This window comes from Phalangium opilio, unplaced genomic scaffold, assembly GCF_054372755.1.
Source record: "Phalangium opilio isolate 3A_F unplaced genomic scaffold, DU_Popi_V2 ptg000061l_1, whole genome shotgun sequence".
Taxonomy (NCBI): domain Eukaryota; kingdom Metazoa; phylum Arthropoda; class Arachnida; order Opiliones; family Phalangiidae; genus Phalangium; species Phalangium opilio.
This window is the reverse complement of record NW_028324178.1, coordinates 8,388,289-8,409,396: the sequence shown is the minus strand read 5'-3', so window position 1 is coordinate 8,409,396 and position 21,108 is coordinate 8,388,289. Positions and strand designations below refer to the sequence as shown.

At 37.4% G+C, this 21,108-nt stretch overlaps 2 protein-coding genes across 2 annotated transcripts; one reads left to right on the top strand and one right to left on the bottom strand.

Moving 5' to 3' along the window:
- Positions 1 to 5,012: 5,012 nt before the first annotated feature.
- LOC149664394 (uncharacterized) lies at positions 5,013 to 5,841 on the bottom strand. The gene is made up of 6 exons (XM_089842028.1): positions 5,815 to 5,841; positions 5,613 to 5,770; positions 5,422 to 5,551; positions 5,226 to 5,369; positions 5,098 to 5,167; positions 5,013 to 5,044 (listed from the first exon to the last, which is right to left on the bottom strand). The coding sequence occupies exons 1-6, from the start codon at positions 5,839 to 5,841 to the stop codon at positions 5,013 to 5,015; spliced, it is 561 nt and encodes a 186-aa protein (XP_089698154.1).
- A 6,452-nt stretch (positions 5,842 to 12,293) lies between these two features.
- Positions 12,294 to 14,621, top strand: LOC149664393 (uncharacterized). Its single transcript, XM_089842027.1, has 3 exons — positions 12,294 to 13,380; positions 13,763 to 14,393; positions 14,468 to 14,621. The coding sequence occupies exons 1-3, from the start codon at positions 12,294 to 12,296 to the stop codon at positions 14,619 to 14,621; spliced, it is 1,872 nt and encodes a 623-aa protein (XP_089698153.1).
- Positions 14,622 to 21,108: the final 6,487 nt, after the last annotated feature.

The window sequence follows — 21,108 nt, the reverse complement described above, 5'->3', positions numbered from 1 at the left end:
TCTAAAGGATCGTCTTTCTTTCTTTTAATCAGTTCTTCTGGAAAAGTGTATCTCTCTTTGATCCAATCCATGAAGGGTAAGCCCAAGATTTTACCCATTTCTTCCGGTATTTGAACTTCATATCCATTTTTAGCTCTCAGAGCGCAAAAAGCCTTCTCATTGTCATCACTGTAGGTGATAAACCGACCGTCGTATTTCGGGGGGTATGGTATTATTAATAGATTTAATTAAACTCTTATAAACATCGTATTCGTCTCCACGCAAGTTTCCCGCGACAAGTTGTATCTTATACTGGTCCCAGTTGTTTCCAGGCCTGGGGTAAAAATGCTTTGGCAAGCCCCACATGCCAATTACCAAATAAGTTTAAAGGAGCTGGTAACTGAACTTTAAAATGAGATTGCGTGTTATCCGGAAAGACATTTATAGAAGCCGAACTTACTAGTGTAACATAAAATGAATCGTTCGACATGGTTAACTAGATTAAAATGAACATTTATTTATTTGCCAATAGACATATATCAGTAGACCACTTTTTGAAGTTCGCATTCGTAAAAGGCACCTCTTATTTCTTCGTCGTTGTAATCTTTAACTACGTAACAAACTGGATTTCTGTAAAGAACTTTTGATACGGTAAATATTTCCCTCGTCCAATAGCCTTTATAACCCTTTTCGAAAAGAGGTTTACTCTTTGACAGTCTGACAAAATCACCAATCTTTAACTTTGGGGGTTTAGCAGGTTTTTGATGGCCATACAAACGCTGCCATACTAAATGTTCATTTTCGATATTAACATCTTTTGGAGCGAAACCAATACTTGAATGCGTACTAGAGTTATAGGCCTTCATGATTTTTGGCAAACTACCAATATAATTATATTTTTTGGTTCTTGTAAATAGTTTGAATATTTTATCCTTTAAAGTTCTGTTAAATCTTTCAATAACACCGCACTTTATCCTTCCAACACTTGTATAGAGTTGAATACCCTCTTTCTTCAAATATTCTTTAAACAATTTTGATAGAAATTCACTGCCTTGGTCAACATTAATACGCAAAGGCTTTCTCTCTTTGATAGCTTTCTGAAATGCGCTTAAAACTTCTCTACTAGTTTTATTCTTTAAAGGAAAACTCCAGGCATATTTTGAAAATACGTCTATTATAGTTTTAATGTATTGAAACCGCTTGTTATGCTTTTTGATACGTCGTAGATCAATTAGATCGCATTGAAATACTTCATCAGCTGTTGTGGCATAAGTTTGATTTCGAGGGAAGTTTATTCTCCTTGGTCTATGAATAGTGTATGTGGGTTGAGACTGAAGCCAAGTCTCAATTTTTTCTTTGAAATACTTTTTACTCCTTGTTTCAATTTATTTGCGCTTCCGTAACTAAGAGGGTTTTCAGAATCGTAATATACTCGGCTTAATTTTGATTCCATTGTTATTGCTAAGCTTAAATTCTATTACCCTATTCCTTTATTTAGAATTGATTTCACTATAACAATACAACTGTATTCATACGCTATAAGTTATCACCATAAGTCTATGATACTCTCTATAAGTATGGGTCTATAGAATATATGCCAAAAGCATTAATCACTACGTAGATAGTAAGAATTTAACAATAGAATTTTTCCTGGAATTGAATAGTACGAAACTAGCGTCGCGCGCGGAGTTAAAATGGGGGAAGGAACTCGCGAAGATTCACCGCGAGTTCCCATGACCCAGTTCCCACGCACCTACTTTATACCTCTACCGTGGTACGAAATGTAGCCCTATACTACTGCTTACTTGTCCACTAACACCGGCGTTAGAGTAGAAGCGTAAAATCTAGTGACTTAGGCATTCTTATAGTAAATTAATTCTTGGTTATACTAAAATGATACCTGGCATAACACCTGGATCCGTCGTAATAGGGATTCAAAAGTTCGGGCATGGTCAATGCCGGTGGGGTTTGTTCTCTCTAACGGACGTTTTGGTATTGATAGGGTTGCAGCGAAGTGTATTAAATTGAATGTGTGGAAAAGATCAGAGTTCCCACATTTTTCGGACATTTTATAAAAAAAACTCGAGAACAATGAGGAAATTAATTGTAGTCCATTTCCCAGACTAATGGCAATTTAATTAAAGAATTCTCTGGCATCCACTAAACAAATCGTTCACGTAGTTTCAAATTATAACAAAAATGAGAATTTGTAAGAAATCAATACAATAATGTTAATGAAAAATTAGTTTTTGTAAGATATCATAATGTTGCTAGATTAATCCTGCAACAAACAGGAAATTAATGTCCTTCAGCGCAAATGTTCGATGTGTCTACCTTCCTGATGTAGACATTCTTCAAGTCTACTGGCCATTGATTCGCGGGCGTGGCGAAGCATTCCTGGGGTGATGTTGGCAGTGGCGATTCTTATTCTGGCTTTAAGGTCGTCGGGTGAATCAGGTTCAGTTGCGTATACCTTTCCCTTGACATAGCCCCAGAGAAAGAAATGTAACGCAGTTAGGTCAGGAGACCTCGGAGGCCAGGGCGTTGGGCCACCCCTACCAATCCATCGGTTAGGGAACTCGTTATTCAGCCACTCTCTTACGGGTACGGCGAAGTGCGGTGGTGCGCCATCCCTCACTACTGCCAATGGTAAATCATTAATGGCATCAGAAAACTCTTGACGCAAAAACTCCAAGTAACGTTGCCCAGTGATTCTGTCGCCAATGATGCCAACCCACACATTGGTTTTCCAACACACCTGATGGTAATGCTCCCGAAGCCAGTGAGGGTTTTGCTGCGACCAATAGTGAAGATTATGTCGGTTGACTCTTCCATCTCGATGGAATGTAGCTTCGTCAGAGAACATAACCTAAGGAAGGAAACCTGGCATTTCTTCATCGATGAACCGCACTGCCATTCAAAAGTCCTGACGCCCAAGATAGTCATCCCCTGTTAACGCTTGGTGTAGGTGAATTCGGTAAGGATGGAATCGGTTCCGATGCAAAATCGACAGAACTATACGATGGCTGATGCCACACTCGTCTCCTACCGCTCTACTGCTGATGTGAGGGTCGGCTTTGAACCTTGCCACAATGTCCATCTGTCGGGTTTCGTTTCCAACTATCCGGTCAACCCTACGTTGACGTCGTTGAACCGTAAAGCTACCTTCTGCTAGTAGGTTAGCTTCTAGCTTACCTAAAGTCCTTCGAGCAGGTGGCCTTCGGTTCGGAAAGCGTTCGGTGTACAAAATAACTGCCTGGCGAGAATTTCCTCGGCATTCACCCATAACGTAAATCATATCCAACTTTTCACGATTAGTAAAACGCGCCATCATAACGAAGCACCAAGCTAATTGTCGTATCGTGAAGCGGCAGTGAAAAAAGGCGCAGGTAAAACTTAACACTTTATTATGTTCATTAAAAGATTAGGCACAATTTGCACAACGCGGTTACTGGGTATGACAATTCGTAAGACTTCCGGTGTTGCGGGAATGATAAAATTTGGCATACAAGTAGGACTTAGCATACAAAGAAAGGAAAAAGTCCCAAAAGCGGGAGTTTTCCCCTTTTAGCCCCTGAAATGGGGGTTTAGAATTAGAGTCATCATCTAAACCTCTAGGACACTTCCGGTGTTGCGGGAATGATAAAATTTGGCATACAAGTAGGACTTAGCATACAAAGAAAGGAAAAAGTCCGAAAAGCGGGAATTTTCCCCTGTTAGCCCCTGAAATGGGGGTTTTATAATTTAGATCCCCTCGTAATAGGACATTATAATTTAATTTTTTCGTCTTTTAATATTAATATATTTTACTAATATGATTCTTTCGTATGGCAAAATTTATGTTTTTTACTTAATGTTTTAGTAATTAAATTTTTTACTCATTTCCTTTTCATTTCGTCTGAAATGGTTCTAAGCGTGTTTTGATTCATTTAGTTTTTCTTAAATCTATTCTGTTGATTAAAAGTGTTACTTGCCATAGTATAGTGTTCTTCGAATAGAAATACGGTTAACAAAAGTATCACAGCCTGAGAAAAAAAAAGAAAGTTGAATGCAAAAAAGTTGAAAAAGGCAAAGCCAAATAAAAATCTAAAAGTACAAATGTTTATTTCACTTCATCTACAAGAACATGCACGTACAAAAAGGAGTGAAATCTCAACAAAAACATCTCTGTAAAAATATGACAAGTTGTCTGGCCGTAAATAGAAGTGAGATCTAAAATACGGCCAAGTTATTATCTCCAGGTGAACCAACATTTTATTCGACTTAAAACTTCTCAAGAATGTTTTTCTGACTTGGCCATTAGCATTCCAAACTTGCATGCTTCTTCTTTGCGCCCGTGAAGGTTAAGAACGGGAGTTACAAGTTTAACCACAAAGGCTTATCAAGAATATTTAACCAATTTGATTTAATATTTTAATTTCGATCCATATCCGGAATTAAAAGAAAACTTGAAATGCTAATGGCCAAGTCAGAAAAACATTCTTGAGAAGTTTTAAGTCGAATAAAATGTTGGTTCACCTGGAGATAATAACTTGGCCGTCTCACTTCTTTTTACGGCCAAACAACTTGGCATATTTTTACAGAGATGTTTTTGTTGAGATAACACTTGTCTTCATCTTAAAGATCCTTTTCTACTTCAATTAAAAAATTGTGCAGCACGACACACGCTTTTACTATTTTGTCTGCATTTTGTGGCTTAAACATGATGGGCTTTCTGAAAACTCTCCACCTAGTGGCAAGCATTCCAAATGCATTTTCACTGCATCTTCTGTGAAAAAAAAATGGTGAAAAAGGGGCAAGCAAATTTCCACTTCACTTTACGGAAACACCAAGGTTTTGTTAAATGAAACAGCGAATTCAGATAAATAATGAAATGAAACCTTGCTCTGCTTAAACGATAATTGAAAATGCGGTGAGAGTTCTCAAGATCATCCGATGAAAAGGGTCTCATAAAATTTGGAAGAAGCTGGAAAGCTTCGTCTCCCAAGAGAACGTGAGGCGTGGTTATGTTGGTTTTTGGAAGTCTCCTAGGTTCAGGAAATGCTACTGTTCCATTTTGAACTGCCTGACCAAAGGCGGAACCTTTAAACAGTCCTCCATCAGAATGAGAACCGAAACCTCCAACATCGACAACGATGAAACGATAATGGGCGTCAACAGTTGCCATCAACACTATGGAGTTGAAGCCCTGAAATAAATACGATTTTATTTTAATTACATTTTGTTGCATCATTTGAAATAACCACCTTGTAATTGTGATATAAAGTTCCAGACTTTAAGGGCTGTTGAATCATTACGTGTTTCCCGTCAACTGCTCCTGTACAGTTGGGGTAATTCCATTTGTTGCGGAAACCTTTTTCAACTTCCTCAAAGTCAGATCGTAAAGGTTTCTGAAAATAAAATACAGGTGAGAAATGTTTTTAGTTTAAGAAATTAACATACCTTCAGATAAATTGGCTGCAAAACATCCCATAGCGCTGCACATGTTTCGCGAATAATCTTATGGGCAGTAGTCTTTCCAACTCGAAATTGGTAAGAAATCGAAGCCAAACTATTTCCAGTTGCCAAAAACCTGTAGTACATAAAATCTTTCCTTCTTCCATGTGATATATTTAAGATATTTAAAATATTACCTTAATGTCAAGGCGAGACGTAACCCAGGTTCTAAGGGTTCTCGAGAAACAGGGTATTTTTTTAATTTATCTTTCACAAACTCAAGCAACTTTTTAAAGTTTTCAGGACGAGTGAAATTTGAAAACTTGTCATGATCATACTTTCTCATTTTATGCATCTAAATAAATATTAATCCAATCAATTTAGGGCGTAAGACTTGACTTGCAAGTTTCCCAATTTTTGGTACATTGGACAACCAAACTTCTGTTTCTTAGCGTTCTTTGAAGATTACTGCAACTGCGTTTAACAAAAATCACTTATCAGTGTTCCATAGTCCCCTTCAGAATCTCGGGCACACCATATAGGATGGACCCACCAGCGTTTGGTGCGGTATACTTTTTTCCAGTTCCAAAATTATGACTGACTTTACAGTTAGTTGCAATCCGGCCACGAAAGCAAACAAAAGCCAGCGATTCATCAAGTTTTGAGAATCGAATGTGAGAACATCTAGTCAGACTCTCATTCCATGAGGCAAAACACGCTACACCGCCAAAAACTGACATTTAGTTGATTTCTTAATTTGGCTTCTGACTACAATTTTTACATTACATTGCCCATGTGTTCCGTAACTTCTTACTCCATTGACGATCAAATTGTTAAAATTAAGTTTTGATCCGCTTTAAACAAAAATACGTGTAATTTTGCTTGAAAAGCTTCACTTCTTTCTGCGATTCTCAGAAGAGAGTGGAAATAAAACATTAAACCTTTGTTGATTGTTTGTTAGGTTTTTCTCAATCCGGCAAGAATCTTCCCATTTGGTCCTTTTTTATTAAATTTTCAATGCATTTCTCCATTGGGTTAGGTTTTTCTCAATCCGGCATGAATCTTCCCATTTGAACCCATTTTCAAGCTTACATTGGTGGAGGACTTCTTTATGGAGTTCACGGGGAAGTAAATCGCGAGCGCGATTACTAAACACGTGAGTCACCTTAAAAAATGTATTCAACCCGCTGGGCTTTTGATTAATTTAATTAATTTTAAGGGGTCATCCGTAAATGATTCTTATCATAACTTTTAAACGGTGGCCTGGATGACAAAATGCCATAGAACATTTTCGACTTAAAATCGCTCATAGAACCCGCAGTAGTTCGGTTATACCACCATTATAGAATCACCCTGTATATTCATCATTATGCTACCCTAAACTTTTGAATTTCGCGGCAATTAATTTACTTTAGAGATAGTTTAAATTAACTTAAGTGTGAAATAGAAAATATTGGGCTTTACCCATTGCTTGGGTAGTTTTAATCATAATTAAACAGTTTATTTAAAAGTTATTTGAGCTTTTATTCAAAAATGTATATTTTGGTTTAATTTCACGTTAATTATATTAAATTGAGTTAAAATTAACATAGAATTGTGTTTTGGCAGTGTACATTTAGGTTATAAAAATGAGTTTAAATGTATGCATCACCTTAATTGCAATTTTTAGTGGAGTTTTCGATTTTCATTTTACGCTAAACTTTTGAATTTCGCGCCTATTAAGGTACTTTGGAGATAATTTAAATTAGCTTAAGCGTGAAAGAGAACACACGGGGCTTTACTAACGGCTTGGGTAGATACAATCTAAATCAAGAACATCATTTAAGAGTTATCTGAGTTTTCATCCAAAAAATGTATATTTGGGGTTTAATTTCACGTTAATTATACTTAATTACGTTGAAATTAACTTGTCATCAGTGCTCATTAAGCTTATCAAATGACTTTCAACAATTAATTCACCTTAATTCTAATGTTTAGAGGAGTTTTTGATTATTTCCAACACATTGCGTTAAATTTTTATCATATCCTGTTCTAGGTTTGTGGTAAGGTAAAGATTATCTATACAATATGTTAATGAATGATGTTATTCTATAGTTTAGCTTAAATACCAGTAATTAAATCAAATACCTTTACAATTCATAGCAATTTAAACCAATAAACAAACGGCAATGTGGACTATGGAAATAGCAAACAACGTAACCCTCCGTTTCTAACGTAGTTCCGTTGAGAGAATCTGTGATGTAAACCTGAAAATTATTTCACTAATTAAATTATATAACGACACTTTGCTCCTGGATTAGCTAGTACCACTGTTACTTATGAATTAAACAATCCACTGTTGGTAACAAATACTTTATAAAATGATAACATAACATCATAGTATGACTGATTCAATAGGATCAAAATTGTTTTAACGAATAATCTGGTCCTCTACATTGGTTTAGTTTCAGGAATTATATCACACACCTTCACAATTAGTAGCATTTTAGTGAGATTGACAAACAATGAAACCGTTTATACCTGTCTTCAAATGAGAATGTTGAATTAACTGCGCTAACGTAAACACCACTCTTTTAACTGCCGTAGGGAAAACACATTGAACATTGTCATCTTTCCTGTAATATTTTGAAGTTGAATTCTTCACAGGGTGAAAACACTACCGTTAATTTCTAAACCATAATAACTTGGATGGATATGCCATTTTTTACTTGAAACTAGAAGCGTCAACCAACAGTCATGATTAATACAGTATTAAGTTACGTATTGTAAAATCTAGGCAATAGGGTTAGGATTTGTAGCATGAATCGAAGCAGACTGCGTATTTTTGTAATTCCAATCCAAAACAGTGCTGGAAATAAGATTTCTTATAATCTTTAAAAGGAAAGACACTATAAACACTATATTACATAAACAAACTAAAACTTAAGCCTTGGCCATAAAGAACGTCGTAAAGCTTACTTTAAATGATGTAAAAACCTCTATTAACTGTAATTATTTACCTGAATTACTTTTCTAGACGAAATATCGACCTGATAACGACGTATTTCTTATTATGGGTGCTACAGTTAATTAGAAAATACATATAAAGGTGCTCAAGCTCGGAGGAAATACCAAAGTAATTTGTTAGCGTCTACTGCTAAGAAATTAGGAAAATCAGCAAGAAACCCAACATTTGAAATTAGTCAACGTAACTTGTTAGCACCCACAAACCTAGGCCCTTCTAGTTGTCAACGAGAACGAAATGTAGAAATAGGTTTAAGCGCGCTATAAGGTTAGGCTGACTTCTGACCCAAAAGTAATTTTTTGACGTACTTTGTTAATTAGTTAAAGTACAATACTTAGACTTCATTAATTAAAAATCGAAACAGGTAAGTTTCCCATTTAATAAATGCTTGTTAATTTAGAAGTATTCCGAAAACTAACTTCGCTATACTTTTTCCGTATGGCCTATGACAATTGCGTTTAAAAAAACGAAAAATTTTTAATGCTTTTTCTATGGGACGTTAACCCTAAAAACTGTGAATTTTCCTTTAACATTACGGAAGGGTGTCATGTCATATCTACAAGGGCCTACCGGCCCTGTAGAATTTTATTTTGTGTAATATATTCTGAGGTATTACAGTGTTCTGTGTTCATTGGACCTTCTCCGACGTTTTTACGAATAACGGTTGATTAGTTACTTAATTTAAACCTTGATTTACGAAGCGTATGACTGGTTATCTCGGTTTAAATTAATTAACTAATCAACCGTAAAAACGTCGGAGAAGGTCCAATGAACAAGGAGCACTGTAATACGTCAGAATATATTAATAAAAACTGTCTTTGTAGACAAAGACGGGAAAAAGTAAGAGATAAGTGTAGAAAATTAAATGCCTGAAGTAACAGATATTAAATTTTCACTTTTGAACACATGATTATAAAACATCAATTATTTGAAAAAATTCTTATCTTAGTTTTTTTCACCAAAATTTCATATGCAGAAAAGTGTTTTAACATTATTTACCCTAGTATTTTGCTCCCATATTAGCTCTAGAAAAAGGCTTCTTCAAGAATTTTTTAAAGGATACTAGCTTGATACTACGTTTTACCAGGGATGAGAGACTGACATGGTCTTTAAGAAGGTTCAAATACTTGCATATCTGAAGCGGAAAGTAATATAGGCAGTTTTATTGTGATGTTGATATTAGTGTCGAAAAGATCTGTAGATTGATCGTGATCTTTAAAGAGCTATACATTACGTAAATTTTTGAAACTTCGAAAACTTTGAAATTAACGAACACTTCTGGTTTTGATACGGTTTTTACTTTATCAGCTATTATCGTTTTTCAGTCCATTTTATTCTCCTTATAGGGCTCAACCTGATTGGAATATTTGAGAGAAAAAATGGAAAACGCGTATTATTTTTAAAATGATATATAAGTGTCATATTAAAATATTTTTACTAAAGAAATTTTGGTGAAAAAACTAAGATAAGAATTTTTTCAAATAATTGATGTTTTATAATCATGTGTTCAAAAGTGAAAATGTAATATCTGTTACTTCAGGCATTTAATTTTCTACACTTATCTCTTACTTTTTCCCATCTTTCTCTACAAAGACAGTTTTTATTAATATCTGTTACTTCAGTCATAATATTAATTAAAATAGTTTAGAAACCTTAGAAGAGAAAACGTTTTAGGGCGTTGCACTAAAATTAGTTAAAGCTTTTGAACTGACCAAGCATCTATTACATAACTTCAAACCTCACTCCTTGACTTGACAATCAACGTCCAGTCAAACCTCACTGCTTGACTTGACAATCAACGTCCAGTCAAACCTCACTGCTTGACTTGACAATCAACGTCCAGTCAAACCTCACTGCTTGACTTGACAATCAACGTCCAGTCAAACCTCACTGCTTGACTTGACAATCAACGTCCAGTCAAACTAAAATTGCTTTCCCGTCATTTTCACATGCAAATCACAGAGCAAGCGGTACTTATACCATAAAAAGATTAAGTAGACCTGAGCATTCCATAGATCTGAGCACCAGCAGATGTCAAAGAATTGTGCACCAACACAAGTCATATGCTTATCGGCAGTCTAGCTTAATTACCCGCCATCGGTAATATAGCTTAATTACCCGCCATCGGTAATATAGCTTAATTACCCGCCATCGGTAATCTAGCTTAATTACCGATAGCTAAGGTTTTTGGGTGTAATACGAACGCGGAGTTTGGACGTGCCGATTTTCCGCTCCCAAATCGCTAAGCCTAGGCTAGATTTTAGTAACTTAACCAAGTTTCCCCTTTTATGGAAACCCCGTTATTTTATATTTATTCATTCAGTTTTATATTCGTTTAGTATATTTTAACTAGAGATTTTAAATCATGAAACAGTGTTTGCCCGAGTGTTATTTCCATGGAGGCGGGGAAAAACACGGCGCTATGATTACCTGCGGGTGTTGCCAAACATCGTATCATATAGTTTGCATAAAACTGAAAAGTGCAGTAGCTAACTTGGTTTGGATTTGTCCTCAGTGCCTTAAGACAGTACAAAATATGAAAGATCTATCAGATCAATTTCCTAAATTTAAAGAAAACTCTACCAAATGGAAGCATTCCATGGATAAGAAAATTGAAACTATAATTGGTGATATGCAACAATTGAAGCAACAATCTCAGATTTTGCAAAACGATTTCGAAAAGCAGACGACAAAACTTTCTTCTGTGGCTACGTTGGACAACCTAAATACCGAAGTTGAAAATTTAAAGACTCATATCTTCACAGTAAATACCTCAATAACGCATAATATAGCAGAATTAGAAACTAAAATAGTAGCTACTAAAGCTAAAGATAAGACACCGGGGGCAATTCCTTTTGCCTTCAGCGATCCATTTACATCTACTGGAAGAGACAAAGGCCCAACAAATGGCCCTATACAGTGGGGTAATCAAATCAATAATCCCGGAGCCCCAAGGTTCAGGCCTAGGCCCTACCCTACCCTGGTAAATCCGGAAATTGAACAAATATCCACAGCAGCAGACAGGTCCTCGGAAATCCTACCAACTACTGCACGAGCACAAACCACATCAAAAAGGAATCAGCAAAGTACAGCTAGTACGCACCGAAAGCTAAGGAAAAAACACAATCGTGTTTTTGGATCAGATGAGACTCCAAGCTCGTCAGGTCTTGCCCCTAGTGAAGAACTCATAGAATTCTATACATATTATTGGAATAAGGAAACTTCTAGACAAACTTTTGTGAAATACTTAGCCTCCAAAGAAATTCACTACGTAAGGCATATCAACGATTATATTCCCAAGGACCAACGAAATTGGAAAGGTTTTTTCTTCAGGGCTCCAAGAAACAAGATACCTGAAATACTATCGCCCGCCCTCTGGCCAATAGGAACAAATTGCACCATTACGAGGAAACACCAAGAAAAAGATGCCCCAGTGGAACCTACTCGGGGTGTAGGCGTATTAGAAGATGGAGATACGTTTGTTGCTCCTGATTCAATACTTATGTTTCTTGGGCGATTAGCTGAAAGTAACACTTGTCAAACCGTTCAACTGCATCTAGAAGAAAAGTTCATAACTGCTATTGATATCGATGAATTGACACCACCAGAATACAGCGTTGCCAAGTCATTCAGAGTAAAGATACTCAGGAAAGACCTGAAAGCCTTTCTCTCCCCGGAAACCTGGCCACAAAGGGTCGTTGTAGACTACTACAAAGAACCAAAGCCTACGCCAACCCATATCCGGAAAGAAGCAGACACTGACCAGTGACTGAGCGTGAGAGATCTCACCTTCTTCTAAACGAACGCTTGCTCTCTCTCATCAAACCATCATGAGATAGTCACAGCTTGTCAATTAATAAATACCCATATACTAATGTTATCTGAAACTCATCTAAGTCCCTCAAAATCGAATGTGGGAATATTTCCTCCGAACTTCAAAGTCTTCAGAAAGGACCGTAACACTCATGGTGGTGGAGTAGCCATAGCAGTGCATGAATCTATAAAGTCTGAACAAATAAGCATAGCCCCGGCACTCTTGGAAGCACTAACCGTCCAAATAAACTCAGGACAAAACTCAGTCATCATCTCCTGTGTTTATCGCCCACCTAATAGTGATATACAGTTAATGGAAAACCTGGTTCACTACATTAGCTCCTTACGTGAAAACTACCCAAGATCTCGAATCATCATTGGAGGCGATTTTAATTGCCCAGATATAGACTGGGAAAAACAGACAACAACCTCGCAGTTTCAGAGGGAACTTCTCCACGCTTCTTTGGAAGAGGGGCTTACGCAACTTGTATCCGAACCAACAAGACTTTGCCCCTCTGGAGGTAATATCTTAGATTTACTATTTGTAACTCATCCTACTGCCATTTCGGATGTAAGGATTCTACCCGGGATTACTGACCATGAAATTGTAACCTGCAAAATACACATGTTGGACAAGGCTCCCAAGATGCGCAAGCCAGGGACCCGCTTACTTTACCATAAATCGGATTTTAATGCTATGACAAATTATTTAAATGAAACTTTGCCTGACATATTTGCCGGACCAAGTGTATCTGTAAATGACGCCTGGGAGGCTATTAAAAATAGCATCTACAAGGCTATTGAAAAGTTTACTCCCAGAAGACCTCTCACTATAAGAAACGACGTTCCATGGATAAATAGAACAATGAAACTACAATCAAAGAGACTTAAACGCCAGTACTCTCAAGCCAAGAAGACGAACTCAGCTGATAAATGGAATTTGTTTCGAGACACCCGAAGGAAACACAAACAATTGCTGAAAGCAAGCAGAACCACATACTACAAAAACCTCCTTACACAAAACCCAGGAAGACGCAAATTTTTTAAACTTGTCCGACCGGAGAAGTCTATCCGCTCTAGTGTCTTACCAATCCCGAGTCACAAACCGGGTACCCTACTCCCTGCCAAAAACAGAGCCGAACTCCTTGGTCGGCACTTCGCATCGGTGCATCCCTCACAAGTATACCATGTAAATTACTGGAACATACACTAACGACCTCAATATGGAAGCATCTTGACGAATACCAGCTGATAACAAGTTCTCAGCATGGATTTAGAAGAAACCATTCCACCGAAACACAGCTCTTAACTTGCATTGAAAACTGGGCTCAAGCCCTGGACCAGCGAAAAATTGTAGATTTAGTCGCCTTCGACTTTTGAAAGGCATTTGGCAAAGTACCCCATGAACTCCTAAAAACTAAATTACGCACCTTCGGTATAAACACCCAAATTTTGAAGTGGATTAGCTCATTCTTGGAAAATAGAAGACTCTCCGTCGTCTTAGAGGGTGAGAAATCTCTGGATCATCAGTACTGTCAGGCGTTCCCCAGGGATCAGTCCTGGGTCCGTTACTTTTTCTCATTTATATAAATGACATTGGAGAAGGGATTACATCGGAATCTAAATTATTCGCCGATGATCTTGTCCTCTTCAATGCTGTGCCCAAGGGAATAGAAACAAACGCTAAACTCCAAGCTGACATCAATCAAATACTCCAATGGTCTCTGAAATGGAAAATGCCTCTAAACATTGCCAAGACGAACCATATACGTATATCTCTCTCACCAGTCGCTGGAGACCCGCTCTATACCTTAGACGGATCAAATATATCAAGAGTACCGACCATTAAATACCTAGGTGTGCTCATAACTTCGAATCTTTCCTGGACCAAACACATAGAAAAAGTAGCTTCTATTGCAACAGGAACCCTAGGAGCTCTAAAGCGACAACTTTACGGATGTGACAAGACTACCAAAACAGTTGCCTATAAAACGCTAGTAAGACCCCAGCTGGAATATGCCGCAGCAGTCTGGGACCCGTTTACTGCCAAATCTACTGATCTACTGGAAATGGTTCAGAGACGGGCAGCTCGCTTTGTGCATGGCATCCCTCAATTTGAACGGAACATCTCGATCACTTCTCTCATCGAAAAACTAAATTGGCAACCTCTAAAATTTCGACGTGAAAAGCAGCGTTTATTGAGCTTTTCAGGAATCGTTTTTAACTTATCCCCAGCTCTTGCAACGTTAGTTGTGACCCCTGCACCAAGAGGCACCTCAGCAGCAGAGAGGAAGCGAAAGCTTTACCAAACCTATTGCAGAACGAACTTATATTACCAGTCATTCTTGCCACGTACGACTCGCGATTGGAACAAAATGAAAATCCCTGACGACGCTATAGAGTCTTATCAAAAAACCATCTCCTATATCAATTACTTGTCTAACTCTGTAACTTAAAAAGATCAAATTTATCATGTATTTATTTATAACCTTGATGTGAACCTGGTGTGATGGACGACTTACTCTTTTGCCGGGTTAATAAACTTGAAACTTGAAACCCGCCATCGGTAATCTAGCTTAATTACCGCCATCGGTAATCTAGCTTCCCAGGTAGCAATACAACGTGTGAATTTAGTTGATATCTGGTGTAAGTCGTTTATATAACGTGTTACGTGTTTATGAAACGATGTAAAAACGTTTATTTTTAGTCATAAAAACACCAGCTTTGAAAGCGTTTATTTTGGGAGAAGATTAAACGTTTTGTAAACGCTCTTGTTTGGTTTCATAAAACCGAGAAATTAATGCATGGATTGCAATGGTCTATTAAACGTTTATGTGACGTTAATGAAATAGGAAACGAGGTCGTTGACTATTGGTACAGTTTTTAACGTTGATATAACGTATTTTTCAAAAAAAGTACTACCTCTTTTTGTAAAGTGCGTCATTCTCTACGTTTTTTCCAAGAAAAAGGTATATAAAGGGTAAAGGGGGAGGCGAGCCGTGGGTTAGGGTTTTTTTCTTCTTTCTTTTCAATTTTTAGCGCTCTACCTCCTTCCACCTCGTGGCAATTGCAGTATTTTAGGGCTCTGGGTATAGTAGTTCAGTTACTCGCGCTGTTAGGAAGAGGTTTTAATTAAACGTCGGTTGTAAGAATTCCGTAGTACGGTCTATTCTGCACCTTTTAAATTTAACCTAGTCTTCAATCGTCCATCAAGACAGTTAATAATTGAAAATCATAACAAAAGTAAGTTGAAAATTATTTTTTATTATTATCTAAATGCATCAAATAATTATGGGGCTGCCATTAAATACCGTAAAATACTGATGTATGATAAAATAAGCTGAAGATGAATAACAGCATATTAAGTTCAGTTGGTAAAACAACGGCTTAGTTTTAGTCCAAAATCAAATAAAAAAATATGGCGCCATTTTTGTCCACAATCGTGTAAAAAATGCCGCCATAAGAAGACAAATTAAGATCAGAGAGTGTAAGCTTCTAGGAGGACAACAAGGACTTCGGATCCTTTGTTTGGGCGCGTTACACGTGGTCCGGGTTTCCCGGCGAGAAAATCGTTTTTAAGGCGAATCTCTTAAGCCGTTTTCCATTGGTTGCCAGCAGCAATCTACCGCCAAAGAGCGGTATAAACAATGAGGATGTAATCTTCCATAGTATTAAACACAGAGGCATAGGTACAATCATAAGTAATATGATAATTATATGTATGATTCTTGCAATATCCACAATGCTTTACGCTCTAGATTTAATGGTATATTAATACTAGAGATGGCCGATACCAGGCTTAACCCGATACCGATCGATACCGGTACAAACATGACCGATACCGATCGATACCGATATTTACTCACTATGATCGAAAACCCGATACTTCAACCGATACCGATATGGTATCGGTTCATCCCTAGAGTAGTAGGCGCGTACTAAGAAAGATTTTCGCTTATTAGTTGTTAGATAAACTGAATTCAGGTACACTGTAAAAAATAAGCGTACTTTTGGCATTCAAAAATGATAGTGGGCGTTTAATTTTGAACAAGCCTCTATTGACGCGTTCACATTTAACCAGAGACATTCAATTTTGAACAAGGAGTGTTTTAGGCATTCAAAACCAACCATGAGCATTCATTTTTGAACAAACTACCGTCATATCGATCAAAACTTAACTCTAGCATTCATTTTTGGACAGCTTATATATTACCATTCAAAAATGAATTCTTATCCCATTCAATTTTGAATAACCGCCTTGTGCTAATGAAGTGTTCAGATTTAGTCGTTTTGGCGTTCTAATAGGATTGTAATAGTATTAGTATTAGTATTAGTATTAAAACAAGAGCGTTTTAAACGTTCAAATAAGGACTTTTTGGCTTTCAAACGAGTGCATTGTGGTTGTTCAAACAAATGCGATATGGGCATTCAAACGAGTGCGATATGGGCATTCAAACGAGTGCATTATGGACGTTCAAACAAATGCAATATGGGCGTTCAAGCGAGTGTGATATGGGCGTTCACACGAGAGCGTTATGTGCGTTCAAATGGAATTGTTTTTGGCTTTAAAACAACACTCTAAGAAAAAAGCGTTTAATGGGTATTCAAATTTGAACGAAATTGTTCAATCGCGAAAGGTGTGCAAAACAAAATTAATTCTGCCCTAAAATTACTTGATTCCACTGCTCTAAATTTGTACTACAAATAAAGCTTTCATTAAAAATACAATAACTTCTCAAGAATTTACTATAACTTGTTTATTTACAGTGAATTAAATATATATTTGTCTGTATAAACATAATTATACAATAATATCAAAGGAAATGTTACGGATTATTGCGTATTTCACCTTTCCCTTATGTTTACATAGGCCTTCAAATATTTTGAAAATGTAATTTATTGCAACAACGTTTTAATCGGAAAGAACGTACTTGATAATGAACACTTTCCTTAAGTGCAGACTTTCTTCATATAACTGAATTATTATTTAACACAACGATTGATGTGTTTCAAATTTACCAGCCCTCAGAAGATGTACAAGCTTTAAACACACTAGATTTCTTACTTGTCAGTGTGTATAGTATGCCTTACCATAACGCATTCAGCGATGAAAGGACCCCGCACGTTTGACCATGAAAATGGGTTTCGGTTAATTTTTTACAAACTTCGGTACCAGATAGAATGCGTTATGCTGATCAATGTTTCAATGAGACAAAACGTTCTCTGACGTGTGGTTCGCTCTGCACGTGTCGTCAAAGTTCATATTTTCTATGAGACATAATAGCTCAAAATTAACTATTTAATTAAATAAAACGCTTGTTTATGAGGGTTTTAAAGATAGAGGACACAAATAATGTACTTACGAAGCTTAGAAGAAAGTCACCGGTTATTTGTGGTACTTAAAAGCGACGATTTCTTGCGTTAAAGCAGTTTTCCAATATTTTCATAATTATACTATATCGAAGCTTTCTAATTAGCATTATAGGCCAGGACAGATAGGCCAAAAAAGGGCTTGACCTAGAACATTTGAACATAAAGATGAAAATTGGTACATGGGTTGTTTTTGACCCCACAAAAAATATACTAAAAGTCCCCTGCTGTAGAGCGCGAGCTTTCGCCGCCATCTTGGAAAATGGCCGCCGGGAATGGCAGCATCAATGTATTCTACATTCTTCTTCAAAAAATATGAAAATTGGTACGCATTATGAATCGAACCATATGAGCTTCATGGCAAAATTTTACAGCTCTGTGTTCAATAGTTTGGTCGCCATATTGGACAATGGCCGCCGTGAATGCTAGGTACAGTATATTTCACCATGTTGTTGGAAAATTATGAAAATTGATAGGTATTATATTCAGAGCTGTGTGAACCTCATAGTAAAATATTGAAGCCATTAGTCGGTTAGTTTGGCCGCCATGTTGGAAAATGGCCGCCATCAATGTCATTTAGTTACAGTATATGGTTCAAAAATTATGAAAATTGGTAATAATTATGTTGAAGACCGTCTGAACATCATACTTGAATATTGAAGACGTGCTACTGATAGTTTGGGCGCCATCTTCGAAAATGACTGTTTGAAATGCCAAATATATTACCGATATATTAATTTTTTTCAATATTTTTTTATTGAGTAGATGATTTTCATGAACGTATTAAATGTCATAAAATTAACTATCTTCGAGTCTAAATTTTTGACTCGTCTTCAAAAATGGTCGCTGAAATATTACTATCTAAAATCTGAAAAAAAGGAATGCCATATTACTCGGATTTTGGTTAGGAAAAACCATTTTATATGGGGTGTACACATTCTAGTGTCGTTAAGGATTATATTTACGACACATTTTTAACATTTCGTTCATATTTCTCTTCATCCTGAAGATTTTTTTATTACGGCTAATACCTTGCCAATGACCACACATGACCCAGCAAGCTAATCCAGATCGTCTACATTCACAGTTCTTTATACAAGATGTTCTGCAGACTGCAGGTACAAATAATGAGTGTTATAAGTTCATCTGATGCCGGAAGGAGAATGGTGTGAATGGGTCTTCGACTTTCGCGATCGCGAACCAATCCCCACTGTTCAGGAATAAATCGTTTCCCAGCTATTGTTGGACTTGAAGATACGCTCGGAAAAAATGCAGTTTTGCGGCGTCTGTTGTTGGATGAAACTTAGCGAGATCAAATGAGGACTTGACAGTATGTGTGGCAAGGGTTCCATTATACGTCTAATATCTACATAGTTGAAGCTTGGACGTGTCAATTATCACCCTAAGAAAAGCGAAAAGAAATCTCTCTTCGGCAGCAATGGCTTCCTTAGATGCAATATGGTCATTAAAAAGCCCAACAAATTAGTAAAATGTTGATTATCTGTCATTACTTTAAACCACGCCTTATCATTACAAACCCAGTTACAGCACGTAAATGAAAGAAGTGTTCTTTTAACCTTTTTAACTCAGACTTGTCTATGCGGAGGGGCCTGAATTCGGTGTGACGGTTCGGGAGTTCCTTGGGTTCGCCCTTGGTTCAGAGCGTTCCTTATCCCAATCCGTGAAGGTTTTTCCCGGCCGCTTCGCCCACGCCCAGGTGTTGTCTTGGCTCGCCCCCACTATTGGCAACCCTCTAGGGGTCGCGTATACACTATTTGTTTGGGCCGTATGGCACTGTTGTGCTTGGAGAGAACTCCCCCGTCTCTTCGAGTCTTCTGCTGCCTTAATCCTTCCCTGTCACCGACCACCTTATGACTGGGCTCGACGTTGACGGTGTCCAGCTTCTGTCACCTGCTCAAGTGGCGTTTGTCGGTCCCACTGGCTGCTCCCGTGTGCCATGACGGCGGTTCCGCAGGTTCAATTTGGAATATGATGGGGAGGGGTGCTGATAAGGTCCCCAGCTAAGTGTAGCGCCTAATCAAGGGTTCTGACATGCAATTATTATGAAAAATCTTCAGGATGACGATGTATATGAATGAAATGTTAGAGATTTGTCTAAAATCTAATCTTTAACAACACTAGAATATATAAACCCTATATTAAAGAATATTCTCTAATCAACATGTTGAGAATAACAGATTTGAATAACTTTTCTTTCTTTCAGAATTTAGGGCAATAATTTTCGTGTGGCCATTTTTAAAGATGGCGTCGATAATTTCAACTTCGAGATATCTATTTTTTGTTGTTTATTACGTTAATAAAAATCATCTATTCAAAATAGGAATTTCAAAAAGATTTACATATTTGAAATATATTTAGCATTTCCAGAAGTCATTTTCGAAGATGGCGCCCAAACTAACAGTAGCACGTCTTCAATATTCAAGTATGATGTTTAAACGCTCTTCATCATAAATATTACCAATTTTTATAATTTTTGAACCATATACAGTATCTAAATGACATTGATGGCGGCCATTTTCCAACATGGCGGCCAAACTATCTCATGAATGGCTTCAATATTTTACTCTGAGGTTCACACAGCTTTGATTATAAAATCTATAAATTTTCATAATTTTCCAACAAAATAATGAAATATACTGTACCTAGCATTCACGGCGGCCATTTTCCAATATGGCGACCAAACTATTGAACACAGAGCTGTAAAATTTTTCCATGATGTTCATGTGGGTCCAATCATTATGTGTACCAATTTTCATAATTTTTGAAGAAGAACGTGGAGTACATTGTAGCTGTAATTCCCGGCGGCCATTTTCCAAGATGGCGGCGAAAGCTCGCGCTCTACAGCAGGGGACTTTTAGTATATTTTTTGTTGGGTGAAAAACAACACATGTACCAATTTTCATCTTTATGTTCAAATGTTCTAGGTCAAACCCTAAAAGTCCTGGGCTATTAAGGCAATCAGAAGAAGCATCCCTGCAGGGGCCATAGAGATTTAGAGAGAAGGAGTTCTAGGTTTCTTCGTTTCACTTGAAAACTGTAAATGCCGGTTGAAGATGACACAAAAGGGAGCTGTGTTTAGTAAGCTAACGAAATGGTTATCGATAGGTTCGCCACAAAAGGATAGAAATCCATATCTGCAATAATATGCAGAAGAGGCGACTGGCAAATCAGAGATCTTTAAATCGTTTGAGACGAATAGCCAAACATTGCTGTAATTAAGATGTAGGTCTTGCTATGAGAAAGCTATTATACGAACTTAACCTCGCGTCTTGCAATGTCGGGGTGCTTGTTTATAGCGAGTCCCCTGGCCTCTCGCTTGACGGGGTGCTTGCTTATAGCGAGTCCCCTGGCCTCTCGCTTTACGGGGTGCTTGATTATAGCGAGTCCCCTGGCCTCTCGCTTTACGGGGTGCTTGATTATAGCGAGTCCCCTGGCCTCTCGCTTTACGGGGTGCTTGATTATAGCGAGTCCCCTGGCCTCTCGCA

Coding starts and splice junctions, on each gene's coding strand:
- LOC149664394 (XM_089842028.1), bottom strand. CDS start 5,841: ATGTACCAAAAATTGGGAAACTTGCAA. Junction 5,552..5,612: donor CGTCTCGCCTTGACATTAAG/GTAATATTTTAA, acceptor TATGTACTACAG/GTTTTTGGCAACTGGAAATA. Junction 5,370..5,421: donor TGCAGCCAATTTATCTGAAG/GTATGTTAATTT, acceptor TTTTATTTTCAG/AAACCTTTACGATCTGACTT.
- LOC149664393 (XM_089842027.1), top strand. CDS start 12,294: ATGTTATCTGAAACTCATCTAAGTCCCTCAAAATCGAATGTGGGAATA. Junction 13,381..13,762: donor AAACAGAGCCGAACTCCTTG/GTCGGCACTTCG, acceptor CTGGATCATCAG/TACTGTCAGGCGTTCCCCAG. Junction 14,394..14,467: donor CTCATCGAAAAACTAAATTG/GCAACCTCTAAA, acceptor ACTTATCCCCAG/CTCTTGCAACGTTAGTTGTG.